This window comes from Colossoma macropomum, unplaced genomic scaffold (genome assembly GCF_904425465.1).
Source record: "Colossoma macropomum unplaced genomic scaffold, Colossoma_macropomum, whole genome shotgun sequence".
In the NCBI taxonomy this organism is placed as follows: domain Eukaryota; kingdom Metazoa; phylum Chordata; class Actinopteri; order Characiformes; family Serrasalmidae; genus Colossoma; species Colossoma macropomum.
The window spans coordinates 19,450,367-19,471,282 of NW_023494799.1; the positions used below are offsets into that span (position 1 = coordinate 19,450,367).

Genomic DNA, 20,916 nt, shown 5'->3' on the forward strand with positions numbered 1-20,916 from the left:
CTCACTTGGAAACAGAAACCTGCCACAGAGTTTTTGCTGCTACTTCCCAGCGTCCCCCTCTTTCTCTGCTACACTGCGAGCCTTGGGCTTCCGTTATGCTCGCCGCTCCTCCTAAAACAGCACTAACTTTGCTAACGTCAGCTAAGCTAATGGTACTATTAGCTACACGGTACTTTGGGTAGCCAAGCCCAGCCAACTCAAAACCCTCACAAGATAAGCATGTTGTGCGTTTGGTTGATCTGTTAGCCGAAGTGGCCACTAATGCAACAGCGCTAACAGGCTATAGGCTACTACTCCTTTATTAGCTCATACTAGCTACTCCTCTAACCTCTTCTCATGAAATTTGCAGCTGTGTAACGCAGCCTCTGTCGCTTCCATGTTAAACATTTTCCTTGCATTCAATGCCCTAACATTTTCAAGCCACATGATAAACATGACTTATGGCCATCTTGCCTCAGATTGGACCACCTCCTTGAAGTGCTGGTCAACCCAGTGGCAGGAGAGACTAGCAGAGCTGGAGGCTGGAAATGACCCAACGTTGCCCACTTCTGCCAAGAGCAAGCAGATAAATCAATGCCTACTGAACAAACTGGAGGTGCCGCAGAACAAAAGCATGACTGGATCAGACATGCTGCGGAAGAAGTCGTCCACCCATAACTTGGCTCAAAAGGTTGATTCGCTTTCCTCTGATATAGCCTAAATAAAAAGCAGTGAGATGGACAGTCCTGTAGCATTGCTGGAGCCCCGTTGGAGCCCACAGAGCACACTTTGCCTGCTGTGGAGTTCTCGAAATTCTCTCCATGGCACCTCAGACACAGATGGACTTTTCAATTCTGCCCAGGCACATTAAGAGGTACTCCGCTTATTTCAGAGCCTCAGTCTGCATCTTTAATGCAGGGCTACAGTGAGGATGGGCAGGCTTCTACAGCAATGCCAGCAAAGCAGGTATACAGTGCTATGAGGGTTGCCTTGGCCAAGCTTGCATTGGACACCCTGGTGGGCTAGACGCCAAACAAGCACCGTTTTTTTCAATTGCACAGCCACCAAGGAAAAGTTCTTCATGCCTGTGTGTCGGGATTTTATTGCCAAGTTTACAGCATAGCAGGGAGAATGCTCTCCGCTATGGTGGACAGGGAGGCACATGGGCTAGCCTCCATGCTGGCTGTTGATGCCCGTATTGCCTCGGAAGTAGTTTTTCCTACTACACCCCAATCTGCACTGCCTTTACAATGAATGCAGGTGCACCGACAAACTCATTGTGAGAGCCCATGATCTTGAAACGCAGTTAGAGAAGCTGACAAATTCCTTGTCCATTATGCTTCTCGCCCTGCAGAGTACTGGGACTGACGGGGCCTTAGAGGAACTCCTGGATCACTTGATCAGGTGCCGTCTGGCGACACAAATGGGTGCAAGGCAGATGAGCCAGACAAGATGCCCAGCATCACATCAACTTGAGTTGTAGGCAGTCCAGTTAGCTCTAGAATGTTTTCTTCCAGCCCTGTAAGGGAAACATGTTCTGGTCCGCACAGACAACCTGTCCACAGTTTATCACGTGAATCACTATGGTGTCACCAGGTCACACAGTGGTTTGCCTCGGCTGCTGTCTCTGGTGCAGAGGGTTTCAAGACTCTGTAGACAGACTAACTAGCTGTATATCAGATTTCTCAGTGAATGTCGCAAAATTTTCTACAATTAAATCAGGAAAAAACTGAAATATTGATCGTTGGTACAGAAACTCAGAGAAAAACTATTTATGAGAAACTTGGTTCTTTAGCTTCATATACCAAACCTGAAGTACGAAACCTGGGTGTGATCTTAGACTCTGAGTTTTACCCCGCATGTAAACACAGTCACAGTAGCTTTTTATCATTTGAGAAATATCGCTAAAGTTCGGCCTTTTCTATCTTAGAGCGATGCAGAGAAACTTGTTCATGCATTTGTTACAAGCAGACTTGACTACTGTAATGCTCTTCTTACTGGACTTCCTAAGAAAACTATACATCCCTTACAACTCATACAAAATGCAGCAGTGCGCATCCTAACAAAAACAAAGAAGAGAGATCACATCACTCTCGTTTTAAAAGAACTGCGCTGGCTGCCTGTATCGTTCAGGATAGATTTTAAGGTTCTGCTACTAGTCTTTAAAGCTCAAAATTACCTAGCACCTGCTTACATCAGAGTTTCTGTCTGTTTGTTTCGGCACGAAATCTAAGATCTGCAGATAGTGGCCTCCTACAAATACCCTCTGTAAAATACAGAAAACATGGAGAGGCCTCTTTCAGTTATTATGCTTCTAAACTGTGGAACTCAATTCCATCTTTTATTAGACAGTCAAGCTCAGTGCTCACTTTTAAGAAGCATCTAAAAACATATCTCTTTAAGTTAGCATTTAAGTAAAACTCTACGTCTTGTGGTATTTATCTTCTTATTTGATCTCTTTCATTTGCTTCTGATTCAAAATAAATACTGATGATTTTTTGTGTAACTGTGTTTTAGCACCTGTCTATAAAGCTCTTTGAGCTGCCACCGGCATGAAAAGTGCTATATAAATAAAGTTATGATTATTATTATTATTATTATTGTTGTTGTTGTTGTTATTGTTATTATTATTATTATTATTATTATTATTATTATTCATGGGAACTCCCCATGCGCAGGGATCTCCTCTACCAGCTAAGGGGTCAAGTATGGCTCCCATGCCCAGAGCACCTCCAGCTGTGGCCGTGGCCATGGCCCTTGGGGTTACATTCGAGCTGACGTCGTGTCCTTTGGAGATCCTTAGAAGTCCTAAGTGCCAGAGCCCCCTCTACTCACGCTCTATATCATGGTAGATGGAGACAGCCAGATAGACCCGCTCTCGTGCATCAAAGTGGTGTTTTTTATTTTTGCAGTCCCTGCATGACAAGGGAAGGACCCCTCCTAGTCTGAAAGTTAATGTGGCAGCCCTGGCAAACCGCTGAGTGGGTCTCTCTTTGGGCCTCTTCTTGGGCTTTTCTTTGGATTGCCATAAGCTGGTGTTTACCTTTCTAATGGGAGCGAAGAGATAACATCTGTTCTAGTCCAGTTCATTAATCAGTCCGTCAGCCTTGCAGCTTACTTGGACTAACTAGCCTCATCTCAGACAGAAGCAAATGTGCCTAGTTTGGGCCCTGAGAATCTTTGTCACTGCATTTTGGCTTCAAAGAATGGATTAGTTTGTTTATGCGCTTCTCTGAATTGGGACAGGGTTTGGTGTTCTCCAAGCAGCGGCTCTGCCACTGGCTTGTGGACATGATCAAACTGACAATTGAGGCTGCCGGCCATTCCCTGCCTTCACTGCCTACTGGACACTGGCTACTGTTAAGGGAATAGCAGCACCTGGGCTGCCCCGAGAGGTGTTACTCTGGTGGACATCTGTGCAGCAGCCACATGGTTATCGCCGTGCACATCCTCCCGGTTTACAGCGTCAGTGTTTCTGCATCAACTGGTCTTGTACCAGCAGTTCTGTCCCTGGCTATGGGCTGCAGTTAAGGCACACCTCATGACATTTTGGGTACAAGTAATCCACTTGGTAAGAACCGCCCTGGAGGTCAGAAAATATGATGCATAACACTAGCTACATATGCAACTGTGGTTGTGTGAGTAGTGGATGACCATCAGGGTTCTGGCCACTGAAAGTCTACAAGAAGAGACCAGGTTCCACAGGAGTGCAGTGTGACTCGAGTATATAAAAACTCGACTTCATCACATGCTAGTATCACAAGGTGATTGTTTGGCATACTTTCTTGCTCTGCAGCTGGCACAGATGGAGAACCATCCACTTGGTAAGAACTGCCCCAGTGTTTTATACCCAAGAGGGTGCACATGACCAGTAAAGTGCATTTCCATGATGGTTTTTAACCGGTCACAACTCGAGGGTGAAAAATGTTGTGGGGGTGTTTGTAGTACATGATTTTGGTGGCATGTCACTCACGATAAGTGGCAGCAGACAGTCTCTAGCCACATTCACATTTATATCCATTTGTTTAGATGAACAACAGCTGATTTAAATACAGTGGTAATAGTAGAGGTGTGAATAGTACTTTTTAAGCATGCTCTTTAACAGTTCAACATTGCACACATTTAGACTTTGTTACCTTCTGAAAACACTCCTCACTATGGCAAGTTGTGGATAACATCTGCTTATGGTGCCTCTATGACTACGGAGTAAACAGTGCAAAAAAGAAATGAAAGATCTGAACTGAAATAGTCTTATTTTAGCAAATACCTGATCCATTAAAATATGCCTGACCATCTTAAAATTTGATACCACTGTGGTAAAAAATCTATTTTCTGACATTTAATGACCTTACATTTTCACATGACGTGCTGACAGTCGTTACCATGAAGACTGGGTGGGTAGACCCTACTGCAGAACTATTACTTTCCATTTCTGTTCAACAGACACTCGCATCATTCAAGCACTTTAGAACAGAGTAAAACAACTATATGCTGCACCCTATTATGCTTTGAGTGATTTATGGGCAGAACATCCAGTGAAGTGTAAACAGACAGTATTGAATAACATCATAATGGAATGGATATGTGAGAAAAAATAAATATATAAATAATATATAGTTGGAATGCTCAATCTGTCAACTGAAACTGAGATATGCTTCAGTCAGGATCCAGTTTATGGCCTACATGAATTACGTTAATGAAGTTGTTTCGTTTCAACTTTTTAATTATGTTAATGTCACGTACAGGCAGAGAACTGTAAAGCAACGTCATTCCATAGCAATGTTTAATCTGTAATGTAGAAATTTTTGTTTTTTAAAACCAGTGTTATGGTAATGCTCCTCAAATGTTCACCATGGTATGTTAGCATGAAGCTAAAAGGGAAGCTAAAAGCTTGTAACAGACGTGCAAGTGACATTCTTGCTGCATTCATGCTGTTATTAAGTAACTCTTTCTGTCAAGGCTTTCAAGGCAGTTTGTCATCTAGGTGCATTGTATGGGCACAGATTTCAGCACTAACATCTGGTCTTTTTCAAGCAGTAATTATTAAGCCACATTCATGTGCCTGCTGAACCTCTCATCTTTACTCTGCTGTAGTGACAGCTGCAAAAACAGTAGTGACTTTGCTAAGAACAGTAACAAACAACATTTCTGTTCCCTAACTGATTATATTTCAGCCATAATCTCAAAACACAGTGGTCAAATCAAAAATAAGGTGGATAAAAATAGTTACCTAGATTCTGAGCCAGTACGGCATCCTGGTGAATTCCAGACTGTTTCGACCCCTGGTTACCACTGTGCACTACACTTGTTTTTACTTGAGTTAAACCTGAAGTATAACTGCACATGTGTGTTTACATAAGCTGTACTACTGTAATCCTTTTGTAAAAATGCATATATCATTAAATTATTTAATGAATAATATGTCTGAAGGCCCTCACAGAACGACCAAAAAAAGAGAGTAATACTATAAAAAAGGGGCCAGCTGGGGCAGGAACCATCACAATATTATTGGTAGAGAGATTTTATTTAAAAAACAGTGTTCTCAAAATGTTATTGTACTTGTTCTGTCATCCTGCAACGACTCAAAATTAATCTAGACCTAAGAGTTCTATAAGCCTATTTGCTGCTTGTTGACTGTTGTCTTAGACCTAGACATAGGCATACTGCTTAGGGATAGGTGATGGGCCTACTGGTTGATTGACTGGGGTCCCAGACCTACTTACTGCTTGGCAGCAGGCAGCATTGCGTTGTGAAAATGTTTTGTATGTTGAACTGTAAGTTAAATTGTCACGTAAGAAGTTCCTGTAGTAGATAACATGTAATGACATTTTTCAGATTTCTCTGGTCTATTCAAATTTGCTGGACTTGTTCTGTTTACATTCTCTATGTGACATAGATGAAATGATTACACAGTGGGGTTGTTTTGTGGTACTTGCAAAAAAGTGTAGCTCAGAGTCCCATGACAGAGTTAATCTGACCATGCAGACCGTAATAATTTTATGCCTCATATGCCTAAATCATAAATGACAGTAATAATTACTCTACATCATTAACTTGTACATATTGTTCCATAAAAGAAGCAACCAGCACCAAAATTCCTTTAGTCCTGATGTTCTTAACAAACTTTGAATGCGTCTTTATCTTGCAGCAGATATATCCATGATTTTTGACTGCTGTCTTTCCCACTGCTCAATCCAGATCCTACATCTCTCTTCTAGTGTATGGGTTTAAGAAAAGGATAAAATTTTTTGACATAGCAGGTAACTGATTAACAAATACACAATGGTGTAACATATTGTGAAGTTTTTAAAACTTGTCAGAGATATAAATGTATTACCAAAAGTCAGTAACACTTTAAGGGTCGCTAATCAATCATTAAATATATATTAATCAACTATTAGTTTCCCATTATTTAGTTATTAGTTAACTCTTCATTAAGCATTAGCTATTACTTAGTAATTGATTAAGCACTTATCAATTAGTAATTAAGTACACTGTTAGTTGATAAGTTAGTTTGTCGTTAGTATGTGGCTTACTTACTCATTATCTGTGTGCTAATTGCTGCTTATTACGTTGTTAATTAACTAATAAGTATTTTTCTTCATATAAAGAAGTAACGTGATAACTTACTAGCACTTATGTGTTAATCCCGCTAATTATCTGTTAATTAACTTTCCATCACTTCCATATATTCAGTTGCTTCACTTTTCTCACTTGTTCTTGTTCATTAAAGATGCTTATGGTCACATCTGACCGTAAGATGAGCGCACACAAATTCATGGACGGTTTTGTTATTCATCATGTTCATCTTGGCATATCTGTGCTCATATCTGGTAGGAGTGCATGTAAATTTGGGCATAAATGCTGGATATGTGGCTAATTAACCAAAACTATTATCAACATAATCTGTAATTGCAAAAATAAGAGCAATAGAAAATTTCAATAATACTAATTTGTGTGCATGACAGTCCAGTACAAAAGTGGATGTACTTAATTTACATGCACATTGATATAAATAAGTGCTGCAACTATTTCATGTTCCATTTAAAGACACATTACACTGTGCTTTTCTTTCATACTACTGACTCACAAACACAGCTTTGGTCATACACTGCAATAATACAGCGTTTATTTTAGGGAATTAATTACACTAAACACTCTACTTTGTTAACAACACTGAGTATTTTGTTTTATTTCACATTTTATTTTTTCCAGTTGTTTTCATTTTAATACTATTAAGTTTGGTCAGCAGGGGAGGAGTGCACTCACTGCTGGACATCAAACTCCACCCACGAGCACGGCCATTAGCTTTCATGCCAAACACTGCCGTTTTATTGGCTGGCTACTGAAACATCTGCATGAATTAGTGTGTGCTTCATGTAAATGATATGTAAATGAGGTACTGGTAGGCTGGTTTCATCCACTGAAGCTGATTTATCATTTATGCTCAAATCTCCACTTGTTTCCACATCGTACAAAATTGCTATGAATCAGACGCAGAGCAGTTCATACCTTATAAAAGGCAAAAAAGGTGTTCTTTTTTTACGTTTTACGTTTTGTTACCCAAAAGTCTTGTATTTGTTTTAAAGCAGTGTTGCTACTACAAAATTCTTTGATTTGCTGCCATGCAGGCAGGTGACCTAAATGTGATTAACAAACCATATGGCCCTGGCTTGGGCTGCACAATAGAATAATAAGAAGTCAGGGAGTTTCAACCCTTGTTTATGGTATGGCCTACAGAGAGTTCTTAATTTAGTTCTAGACACTTTCCCATTCAATGTAAATCTGTCAATTAGTCTATCCAGCTCATTAAAAGATGATCTTGGTAAAACTATGGGAAGTGTTTAACAGCTTAGAGATGGGATAGAGATAGATAGAGAGAGTCATCTTTGTCATTGCTCAGTACAAGTACAAGGCAACGAAATACAGATAAGTGCAAATAGTAGCAATGCTGCTACGGACAGTGCAAATGTGCAATAACAGGCATAAATGTGCAGGTGCATATGTGTGCAGTTTGTTGTTTGCTGATTGCTGTACTAGCTCTTCCATAGCTAGCTTAGCATAAGCATCAAAAGGGATGTAGGCTGCAGTAACAATAACAGCTGTGTGCTCTCTCGGTAAATAGAAGGGATGAAACCTGATCATCAGACACCCTGTTAGCAGAGCACTGACTTTCAGTTACGGTAGAGTCCATACACCATGATTTGTTTACATAAACACACAGACCTCCTCTTTTACTCTTACCGGAGTCCTCAGCCACTCTGTCCACTCTGCGCACACACTGCGTCCCTCCAGCTCCAGCTTGCTGATCGGGAAATCCCCGTTCAACCACGTCTCCGTGAGAACAATGATGTTACACTCTCTGATCTGTCTGTGTATAATAGTCCAGAGTCGCAGTTCATCCATTTTGTTTGCCAAGGAGTGAAAGTTGGCGAGAAAATGCTGGGAACCAATGTCCGTTGCGGGTTAAGCCTTAGTTTAGCTCGTAGTCCACCTCGCAGATGTAACATTATGTAGCAATGTAGCTGGCTATTGCCGCTCCTCTTTCTTCCTCTAGATGACATGATAAAACACAGCTAGGATTCTAAGGGTCTCACCACTTATGTTTAGAGAAAGCCATTTGAATTTCTATTTTAAATGACGCCGTAAGTTAATTCAGTTTCGTATCATTCATCAGATATACTTCACTTCTGAAAGGTTATAAAAATGCATAATGATTGCTCAAAATGTACCATGTGTAACTTGGGGATTGAAACTTTGTTACATATGCTGTGGTCTTGCCCTGACCTGGAGGGATATTGGAAGGCAGTTTTAGACTGTTATTTTACAGGTTACCAAAGTGAATATGCCCCTCATTATACTTACCTTCTTACCTTGGTAGGAGATGAATGTGTTACAAGAGCAAAGAGGGGTTGACCTTAGATTTATTAAGATAGCACTCCTTGCTGCCATGTATTAAGTGGAAATCATCTGAACCCCGTAGCCTTGTTATGTGAATAAGATGTCTCTTCCTACATCCCTCCTGATATGGGAGGCAAATCCAGCCAAAAAGAAATTAAAATTAAAACAGTAAAATGTGAAAATGCAAAACTATTTTGCCGTTTCTTTTTCCAAACAACATCTGTAAAAATACCCTGCCAAACTTAAAAATGAAATTTAATTTTTCACGTAAGCACAAGTCATTTGTGACAAAAATAAATTTAGAACAGCTTTTGTCATTTCATTTTGGTCATTATTCTCGTATTTCTTGGCCGTATCTGAAATGGAAAAGCTAATAGAAATAAATCCAAGCTTCACTTTGGCTTTGTTTTTTCTTCATGAAATGCATAATGCGTATCAAAACTAAAATCAAAATGCAATGTTTACAGTGTTTAATTCTTATCTGTAGCAACAGGCTGCATATCTGACAAAATGAGAATGCGAAATGGATAAATCAACAGTAAAGTGCCAGTTTGAGATTCAGTTTTTCGGTATGGACGCGCTTTAAATGTCAGAATAAAAAGGCAAATGCAAACGAACACAGGAGCCACCTGTTGGTGATTTACTTTTCATTTCCTACTTTGCTTTTGCGTTTTCAAGTTGACCAACATGCAAATATATGTTAATTAACACTAGGCAGGGCTACAGTGTACATTTTAGGACATCCTCAAACCTCAGATGGAAAATCATCGTTATGTCTCAGATTTGGTGTAACTGACCAAACACCGTCAGACCAAGCGGCTTCAGAAAAAAGGTATCAGACCAAATGCGAGCCTGGTCGAGCATATGCTGGTTCGTATAACTTAGAAAACTATTGTGTTTTCTATATATAAATGCCAGTATAACATTTGCAAAGTGTTTTGCGGGTAAATGAAATCAGATATGGCTCACCTCAAGCCACTACAATAAACGAGAGACTGCGTTGTCAACTGTTGTCAACTTTGTGGGTTTCCACTACTTCTAATGATTTAGGCAATTTTGTGTGATAGTGTTTGTCTGATACCTTTTTTCTGAGGCTGTTTGGTTTGATAGCGTTTGGTCTAATGTTCAGTTACACCAGATCTGAGACATGACGAAGGTTTTCCCGAGACTGAGGTCTGAGGATGTCCTAAAATGTACACGATAGCCCCGCCTAGTGTTACTTAACATATTTGCATCTTGGTAAACTTGTGGGAAGTAGGAAATAAAAAGTAAATCTCCAGCAGATGGGGCCTGTTCGTTTCCATTTGCCTTTTTATTTTGAGGCTACGCTTAAAGTGCGTCCACGCCTTTACTGTCACTTTGCTGTTGATTTATCCCTTTTGCATTTTCATTTTGTCAGATATGCAGCCTATTGCCATGAAAAAGAAATAACAATGTAAACACCCCATTTTGATTTTAGTTTTGAAATGTATTATACATTTCATGAAGAAAAAGAGAAGCCAAAAGGAAGCTTGGATTTTCTTTTCTCTATCCGCTTACATTTTAGAAATGGCCATGAAATACCAGAATAACACACAGAGGCTCATATGATACAATTTAATGAGAACAACTGGCACCAGTTTTGCAGCTGATCTACTATGACCTGCCATTTAAATGACATCAATCAGAAATTATTTTGTGCTAAAACACAGGTACACTTAACATGTTTCAAACAGTTGTACATAGTCAAAAACAGACACAGAAAAATTCTCTGTAGGAGAACTAGAAGTTCTGACAGAAGGGATGAGTCCCAGCTGTTGAAAGACAGGCGAATCTCCATGGAGAAAATTAATACAATTAGATCTACCAAATGATCTGTAGATGAACGTAAAATTAAAAAAAAAAAATAAAAAAAGCAGGGTGGCTGTCTGTCTGGCATGTCAACTGTGCAAATCAAAGTAATACTCTGATGAAATATCCTTTCTTTATTTTTTGTTCTGTCATGTTCCTTTAATGTGGTTAATTAGGTTATTGCACCTCCTTGTCTTATCATTTTCCAGGCAATTCAGCTTAATAAATCAAATTCTGGTTGTTAATTTGCATTGTCCCCTTTTTAATTTTGCACCTGAAAAGTAATACACCTTAAAATGTATATCCATGAAGTCAGACACTAAAAAACTCTGTGGCAACCTTGTCTTCATGTGAACGTAAAATGTGTTTGTGCCACCACAAACTGTTAGTGGATATGGCCCAGATTCTAGTCTAAAGCACAAATTAAAAACAAGTTATAGATTTATTATTATTGTATACCCCAACCAGCCACTTCATTAAGTACTCCTAATCTAGTTTCTGCACTCTTTGTCTGTTTTATCAGCTCCACTTACCATATAGGTGCAATTGTAAGTCTACAATTGTAGACTGTAGTTCATGTGCTTTTCTGCATACTTTGTTAGCTCCCTTTTACCTTTTTCTTCAGTGGTCAGGACCACCACAGAGCAGGTATTATTGGGTGGTGGGTCATGCTGAGCGCTGCAGTGACACTGACATGATGATGGCATGTTAATGTTTGTTGGGCTGCTTGGAGTGGATCAGATGCAGCAGTACTGCTGGAGTTTTTAGACAATTCAGTGTCACTGCTAAACTGAAATAGTCCACCAACCAAAAATATACAGCGTCCTGTAACCACTGATGAGGGACTAGAGGATGACAAACACAACCTTTGCAGCAACAGATGAGCTACTGTCTCTGACTTAACATTTACAAGGTGGACCAACAAGGTTGGAGTATCTAATAGAGTGGGTAGTAAGTTGTTACATGTTGGTCTGGGTTGTAATGAATCTGGGGGCAAGTGCGGAGGCAAAAAGAAACCCACACCACACAATTGTCTACTTTTAGGCTATTTACATATATTTAGAATGATGATAGAATTGATACAGCCAATACTTGTTAACAAAAAGGCAAGCAAACTGCCATTTCTCCGGGGTAAACAAAGGCCAAAATAACAAACAAAACCCAACACAAACTCCACAACCCAAATTTAACTTCCCTAAACATCAGAACACAAAGAACAGAAAATACAGTTAACTTCCCTGACTCCCTAACTAGCCCAAAACCAGGAGAAAGAATAAGTCTACAAACAAAATGGCACTTACCCCTTTTCAGCAGTGGTGACATTAAACATATTCAAACACATTCAAGCATTACTTAGTTGTCTAAATACACACACGTGACACAAAGTCACTACAGCAAGGTTCTTCCCGCTCCTCTTCATTTTCACACTTTTTTTTATAAGGAAGTATTTCTCCCAGAGCACACACCAGCTTCCAGCCTGGAAAGAACTCCACCTAGGGACAGGGAGGACAGAGAAACACACACACATACACACACACAGGAGAGTACAGGGAAACCCATAACAATAGTAAGAGGAGGGAACAAAGGAAACCTGTAACATAAGTGGACACAGTGCTCCAGCAACACTACTGTATCTGATCCACTCGTACCAGTGTAACACACTAACAGAGATGCAGAAAGGTGTTTTAAGTTGGGGTGCTGAAATTTTCGGCTGTGTATATGTTAAGTGACAATGACATCATGCTAAATTATTTGCCATTTTATTTTTGCTAACTTACATCAAACAGAACATGTCATACAGTGCTATAATGAGGTGAGAGACCACAATACAAATCTCTAATTGACCCATGAAACCACTGCTCTTTTGTTCTGGACAAACTTTATGCAAAAGAGCTGAGCAGTGACCAGTGAGATTATTGATTTGTCACGCCCACAGTTACCAGACAATATGAATCTCTAACTGACGCATCAAACCACCGCTCTCTTGTTCTGGATGAAATTTATGCAAAAGAGCTGAGCGGTCACCGATAGGATTATTGATTTGTCACGCCCATGGTCACAGACTGAAACTTAACACTGGACTGGAAGATACAGCGGTTGATAAAATGTTATGTTAGATTAATTCTTTAGGTTAAAAAACAGTATTAGGCTGCTTTGGGGCTCACAACTAGCCTATAACACAGCATAGACTTTCTGCTAAGACTTTCCGTCTTGAACCTCAACCTGCATGTGTTTTAGCAATGCACTCGCAAAGCAGACAGCAGTTTTTGGTTCACTGTAATGAAAATAGTGTTAACAGTTAACAAAGCAGGGCTACTGCAGATTTTGAAAGCATATAATACAAACTCTGTTCTAAAACAAGCGGGTCTTTAATATGCTTAAATTATTATAAAGTTCAAACTGTTTTATGGTTATTATTTTTAACAGTTGCAATCCTGAAATCAGGGGGTCCTGCAGCTAGCTCACCACCCCTGTTTCCTGCATCCCTGCACTCTAACATGCTACTACAGCGTCAGTATCACTGCAGTGCTAAGAATGATCCACCACTCAAATAATGCCTGTATATTTGATTGTCCAAGTTTATAAAACTGTGAAACATGAAAACATGTTGCTGAAACTCCTTACTGAAACTCCTTACTGTTCTTTAAAAACTTTTATTGTCTTAAATTTTATAAATATTAAGGCTTAAAGGTAACTAAATAGTGAGCATTTGAATTGATGGGGTCTTAATCACAACATAAACATTATTTTAGTTAATTTATCCATCTTTTCTTTGTTCTCTCAATAGAAGACATTTTGTTGTATTAGTCACATTTCTGATATAAAACAAAACCTCATTCTGCTTTTAGACTGACCAGCTACGTGTACTTGCTGGGACAGTTCATTATAGTAGCTGGCTGCTGTAAAACTTAAAGGACTCTTAAACTAATGGTTTCCACCTAAAACTGACCTCTGCACTGGACAACATATTTAGCACTGCCTTTTAAACTTAAACAGCAATGCTTTTTTGAAAAAGAAAACATCAATTTGTCCTAACACAAGAAATGTTAAAAAAATAAATGAATAAAAATACATGTCATAAAAATGCCATAAAAAGGCATTTAATTTAACTTTCTGATAATATACACACTCTCCTACAGCATTAATTTTATCTTTTAAAACAAATTGAGTACCCTGTTTGTGTTCCTTGAAAGCCATTGCTTCTTTTCATGTTTTGCCAGATAAAACCTTATAATTTTCAGCAGAAAGTGAGTTCTTAGGATTAGAAGGTTCTATCTGCATTTGACCTGTTCCAAAAAAACTCATTTACAAATTTGATAGGATTTTGTTACATTTAGAATAGATCTAGGGTGTCTGTCATTTTCATGTATGACAAACACTTGTTCCACATTTCAGTTTTGTTACTTAGAATGCAAAGCTTTGAAGCTCAATATCTCAACTTCAGCTTCTTATTCGCCAGCTTCTTGTTTAAATTTTCCCGTTCCACCTTACCCAGAAGGATAAGCGGTTTAGAAAATGTGTGTGTGCGTTCAACCTTAAATGGTGCAGTATTCATTTAAGGTGGAACGGAAAATTTTAAACAAGAAGCTGGTGAATAACAAGCTGGCTTCAGCCCTGTCTAAATCACCTTGTCAGATAATACTACCAGCATTAAAACTACAGTTAGGATGTACTGATAGCCATAAAACTACAAAGCTGAAGTTGGTGTATTATTTGATTTGTTTTTCTTACATTCTGGGACTTTGAGATGCTGGTGAATGTCTTTATTAGAAAATAATTACCAAGTGAGCAACAGACTGTTGTTGGCTTTGGGACCATCGGACCCCGGTTGATGGCACGGATCCAGATAGGAAGCTGACTTCAGCCTTGTCTAAATCATAATGTCAGAAAATGCTCCAAGCATATTAAAACTACAGTTAGGATCTGTTGGTAGCCAATCGCCCTTTAAAAAGGACACTACCGGCTTTAAAACTACAGATTAGAGATATAATGTCTTTTGAACAGCTGACTCAGCAATACCATTTATCAAGGTAATATTTTTTTTTCGATTTTTACAAATTTGGAATTACATTATTAAGAAGGCTGCTTTTTTTTATAAATCAAGTCCTATAGAAAGACTTTTATTTTACTCCTCTGGATATATAAATATCTATGACTAGGTTTACATGCAAAGATTTTTGCCAATCTGATTGAATACATTCCGATTACAGATTGAGTTAAGTGTTTATATGCACACTCTTCAACAGTTTGTTAGAAAATTGTTTACATGTGCACTACAAGTAATCGACAAGTGGACACAAGTCTTTGTCATTGTTGCTTTCGGCCATGAATTCTCTTAGTAGCTCCCCCTTGTGGACAGTCTTGGTAAGCATGAGTGAGTCAGGGAGTTACAAGCCAGGTCCATGAGGTGCTTTGCATTCAAAAATATTAAAACTTTTTAAAGTAAAACATCAAATATTGTGGATTTTGTACTGTTTTGAAATTAATATAAGTCAAACAGAATTTGCCAATCACTTTTTTTTTTTAATTGCCTATTTTACATACTGTCCCAGTATTTTTGCAATGGATTTGTACATGCTTTAAAAATAAATACTGCCTCTTACAAAAGAAAACTGTTTTTTAACCAAAGAGTAAAACTGGAACACACTTTAGCCTCTAAACATCACTGGACAGGTGGCAAAGTATATATAACCTCTGCTGCTCACAGTTGTAACAATACAGCTGCAGTAAATGTAATGTGGAAAGAATTGGCAGCACACACTGAGTGCGTTTACATGCACTTAATAATCCGATAACAGAGGATCAGATAATAGGAAACTCCGGGTCTACATGAGTCGGACAGTAATTGAATTTCAGCTTTGCAACCAGCCAATAAACTCACAGAAGAAGATTTAAGTCCTTTATTTCGTGTTTGGATTCAGCGCTGCTCCAAAAGTGTTTTGCTGCCATCTTGCAGCAGCACTGCTTGCTTATTTCCGGTACTGCCTCATTCTTGCGCATGCGCAGACTGAGAAATCTGATAGAAATCCAAGTACGAGTGTACATGCACTGAGAAATCTGATTACAAAGCTAAAATCCAGCTCTCTTTATTGGATTTCTTAATTGGATTTCTAGATCAGAGTATGGTGTGTACATGACCATTTGAGTAATCAGATAACTGCAGAAATCAGAAATTATGATCGGATTATTGAGTGCATGTAAATGCACTCACTGTTTCACAAGCTAGCAAGATTTTGTTTTGGTTAAAGGTTTTGCGTTATTGATTTAAAGTGCATGGACTAGAGCAATTTAGGGGAGATTTCTAGGAAAATCCTAGGAGAATAGTCTCATTGGCAGTGGATTTAGTCAAAATCCACTACCAGAATTTTAGTGTGTAGCCAGACATATATTCACGTGACAAGAACATGTCTAGTCCCACGAGACTAACCACATGCAGCAGATCAGGGTAAAAAGGGGGTAAAGCATGTATTTTTATAGAAGAGTATCAAATATTGTTGTAAGTTTTTATAAACACAAGTTATATGAGCAATAAGATGTGCCAAGTTGACTGCATTATCAACAGACCTGTTTGCTTTGTACATGAACTGCAGGGGATCTAGCAAAGGGTTTGTAACAGCCTTTAGATGGGCTACGACCAGGTGTTCAGAGACCTTTATGACCACATTTAGTCCTGTAATGTTTGGAGCATGTAGGCACAAAGTCAAAATCAGCACCTACTACATATGCCCCTTTGCCATGCTAAGACGCAACTTAACTGCCTATATGGCATTTTAGTCTCTTATGTCTTGGTGATAAGGATGGATTTTCCAGTGTAATTGTACTCAAATGTACGTCACGCCAGCTGTGTTTCTTGAGATCAGATCTCATCTGGTTGAATAGGCCTTTTAAGAAACAAGCAGCTCCCCGTTGTTCCATCCATTTTAGCAACATGATTTCCTCCCTCACGCACTGCCTTGGCTGTCCCGAAAATGCACAAACATACAGCAATAAGAACAGTAACTAATGAAAGAATAAACTTCTTAACCTGAAGTCATTTCTGTGATTCACGCTAGTTTTTACAAACAGCCTACTCAAGTAATTGGCTATAAATTCACTGTCACAGCACCTATTGCTAGTGTAGTTGACCCAGCTCTGTGGGAATGTCTTAAAACTTAAAAGAGTTGCTTTCTGGATAAGCTTTAACAGTTGACCTGCCACCTTGGGGAAGTTGCCACCACCCATTAACTTTGACTGAGGTTTAGCTGAATTCACTTTACTTTTTGCCTCTTTTTTACTTTTTCTTTTTACTTTCCTAAGGACCCATTTCTTTATTTTCTTAATTATATATTTTTTTGTATCTTTATTTTGTTATTTACTATATTGTTGTAATTTTATGTGATTTTGTTTTTGTAATGATTCATTGATTTATATTATTGATTGATTTGTCACTACTGTGATTACTTTTTAGCATATGTTATGTTTTTGCCATTTAACTTCTCAATCACTTTCTCTCTATTGGCTCGGCTACATTGTAAATGAGGGTCTCCCTCAATGTACTCAGAGTTTAAATAAAGGTTGATTGATTTCATTGCAAAAGCGGCATGCATTATCATGTGTTCCCTGGTTTGCTGACTTCCTGTTTCCTGGGACGTATAATTATTATTCTTCTTAATTTAGAGTGGCTGGCCCTATGTTTTATCTTTTTCCTCTTAACTGTAGCCTAGCTAGTTGAGAAGAACAACAATGAATCTTTGTACAATGGCCTTGAAGCTACAGACTAGCTCATCCTGAGTGCACTACAGTTATTGGCCATATTTGGGTTTCCTTCCTTCTCATTTATTATGCATATGTTAACACAGTCCAGCAATCTAACATCATGTAAATTTGGTCTCAGTGAGGTTATTTTTACTCTGAGCTTCTCCCTGGCTGTGATTCTTTAATAAGCATATTACTTTGGTGATTTAATTGCAATTCTGTGACTGTACTGTTTTACTTGACTTTAAAGAGATTTGCCACTACAGACACATTTTGTAGTGCAACAGGTATGTGCACATTTGAATTCTTTCCACATGCTGATAGACTTTGGGACACTTCGGATTGTGAAGTCGCACCATCAGCTCTTTAAACAACAACCTTACTGTTCCTCACATGCTCGGTGGCTGCACAATCAGAATAAGCCCCATGCAAAAAAATGTTTTAGCAAAGCTTCCCTGGCTTACTCTGATGGCAACATTTGAATTCTTCCTCCAGGCTATCTATTTGCTCTGTGCTCAAATGCTCATGCATACTTGTTACTCTAACTTCCCCATTTGTCTCTGACTAACTGCCTTCACTGTCAGTGGAAGAACATTTTGAAAAGGAAGACAGTTTCTCTTCATGGGAGGGGTTCGGTTGCTTTTCCTTTATTTTAACATGGTTCAGCAACTCATTTCTGTCTTTCTTGAGCAATTCAACTTCAGAGCATTGAGTGCATTGTGCTGTCATTCTTCTGTCACTTTTTACAAAAGAGTGCCACTTTTGAAACACCTGAACACAACCTCAGTGTCCCTTTTCTTTACACATTTGCTCAGAACCATAAAACGTTGCTCTTGACTCTATTCTGATTCCTGTAAAATACAACTGTAGTGGATCTGTATATTTTTATTTATAAACTCAACCAAACTGTCGGGGTGAAGCCAACCTTTTGAATTCGGATGCTAGGAGGAATCAGAAGCCAGGATGCCTGAAAACATGCTGTCTTAACGAGATTAAGATCTGGAGTCTCTTCCAGACTAAGTAAACTTACTCTAACTATTAGGTTCAGTTATTGCTGAAAGATGGATCTCTTATGACTTATTGAATTTACGTTCCCCTTCAGATTTGTTAAAAGTTGACTAATGTTCACTTAAATGCCCATACTACCTGCCAAGTGCTATTTTCCTTCTTTCTTTTGTTTTTCTTTTTTGTTTTTATCCTTAAAACTGTATTTCATTACAAGTAATTGGAACTGTCATTAAGTTGATCTTTTGTACCATGCTAATTTCTTTACTATGTAGTCATTGTTCTAGGTATTTTGTAACGTTAGGCAGTTGTATAACACTTGCATTGTTTCCTTAACAAAAATTTGCCCTAGTAATCATGCTGCTCCTTTTTTAGGAGTAGGACTGTATCTATTCTCTGTAATACTTCCAACATAATCGTGGTCATAAATATCCACTAGAAATATTAATAATGTACGTAATGTACAATATAGTGTATAATGCATATGAAGCTGCATACTCAGCATTTATTTTACTCCAAAAACATAGTTTATATATAAAGTCACTTTGTGGTGAATTTGAGCAGACAACAAAGAGATACGTAGAGAAACAAATTGTATTCATTAGGTCTGTTTTATATACCAGGACATACAGACATAGAGATGTTAGGGGGAAAAAAGAAAGTCCAAGTTAAAAGCTCATACTTTGCATTTTAAATCTACAGATTTAAATTTTACTTTCGTGTCTCAGTTTGTTGTCTTCATTTAGTTTTGTTTTCATTTAGTTGTTCGCTCACGCAGTAACCTGAAAAAGTTGTTGTTAACTTTTCAGGTTTCGTTGATTGAGTTTGTAAGTTTTGATTGGTTAACGAAAGTTCATTGTGAAATCTCCTGTCCTGCGAGCATAGCCAACTATGCTTTTTATTGTATGTCTTTTTTGTGCCAAGAAGGAAAGTTCAGGATAGGCAAGTTGGCGTTATTCAAAGAGCTTGCTGTCCATCTGCAACAACCCAGCCTGACCAAAAGGCCTGCATGCAGGACTTTATACTGAGTATTTGCCCTGCAGCTGTTCATCTGTTAAGCATTATGTCAGAACAACATACATTCTGTTGTGAGATGTGTAAGTGACTGTTGGTGCCTATACTAAGGACAGTAGACTTTATTTTGTAAAACCATACTGTAGCTGTTTGTATTGGAGTGAAACATTTGTGCCATTTGTGACAGTGTAACAGTGAGTTTAGGCAATGCACCTGCTACTTATTCCAGACCTGTACTGTTCATTGTTAACTTTTTTAATACCTACCAGTTGAACAAAATATTAAGTTTATGGCTGCCAACTTGACTGTATTGTCAACATACACAGCTAGCTAACAAGCAAGTTTGTAGATTATACTGATTATGTTGATAGTATATAAAAATGTGTAGGAAGATCATCTTGCCTGAAGTGACATGCCTGATGAAGTGGATCGTATGTAAATTGTTTTTTTCTTCTCCATAACATTGCATGCCTTGCCCTCTATTCAGAAACACTGACTTTGAAACACTCAAACTACCCCAACTCTGACTCCCCTCACCAGTTCCATTGTTGATATTTTAAAGCATCCCTCATATCAAGCCCTAATCTTAAAAGGATGATTGGCCCGCACCTCTTTCAGTGTGCTCAGATCAGCTTGTATATATATCAAAAGCAATAAAGGAACTCTGCCATCTGACATGAATCACTGAAAAAATAAGACAGTTTGGGACTATTTATTATATGTTTCACCAAAGCCAACTGGCAGCATGCTTTACAATTGGATACCCACTAATTAAGATCAATAACAGTCTCTCCTACATGATGTCTGTAGGTTCTAGAAGTGGTGCGCTCCAACTACGACACACTAACCTTGAAACTACAAGATGGTTTGGACCAGTTCGAACGATATTCAGAGCAGCCCAAAGAGACAGCCTTCTTCAAGGAACTGGTAAGGGCGCCTGGCAACGCAAAAAGAAGTGTAATGATACAGTGAACTCACAAAATCATTTGATACTTGATACTAGGTTCACAATTCAGTATTCTCATATTTTGGAAAAAAAATTGAATGAATAAATTTATTGTATCCATATGGTCGCACAACCTACGAATGAGATTAGGGAGTCAAAAGGCCTCAAGCTGGGAGCGTTTTTTTTAATTAATATTATTGTGACCTTTGGTGTTCAAACTGTTCACTTGCATTTAATGGTGTAATTCATAGAATGCAGATCCGGTGTTCTCATAGATTTTTTTTTCAGGTTAGGGTGTATGTGTGTGAAAGACTACAATAATAATGTAAATTGCCATAGTATTAAAAAAAAGTAAATTTTCTGGCACTTTCTCACACAGTCCTTATTTTAGGGAACCAAATTCACTGGGCTGTTGAACATCATAAAGAATAAAACAATGTAAAATAAAAAAAAAACTTGTACGCATGATGATGCTCTCAGTGTTTATCATAGGGCTGTACAACATG

The 20,916-nt window shown here is 38.5% G+C and overlaps 1 protein-coding gene across 3 annotated transcripts in view; it reads left to right on the forward strand.

Moving 5' to 3' along the window:
- The window catches only part of armh3 (armadillo like helical domain containing 3), a 132,778-nt gene that overhangs the window by 105,218 nt on the left and 6,644 nt on the right, over window positions 1-20,916 (forward strand). For all 3 annotated transcript variants that reach the window (XM_036586951.1, XM_036586952.1, XM_036586953.1), the window contains exon 25: window positions 20,275-20,391. In XM_036586951.1, coding sequence (XP_036442844.1) covers window positions 20,275-20,391 — 117 coding nt within the window. The remainder of the gene's footprint in view (window positions 1-20,274; window positions 20,392-20,916) is intronic.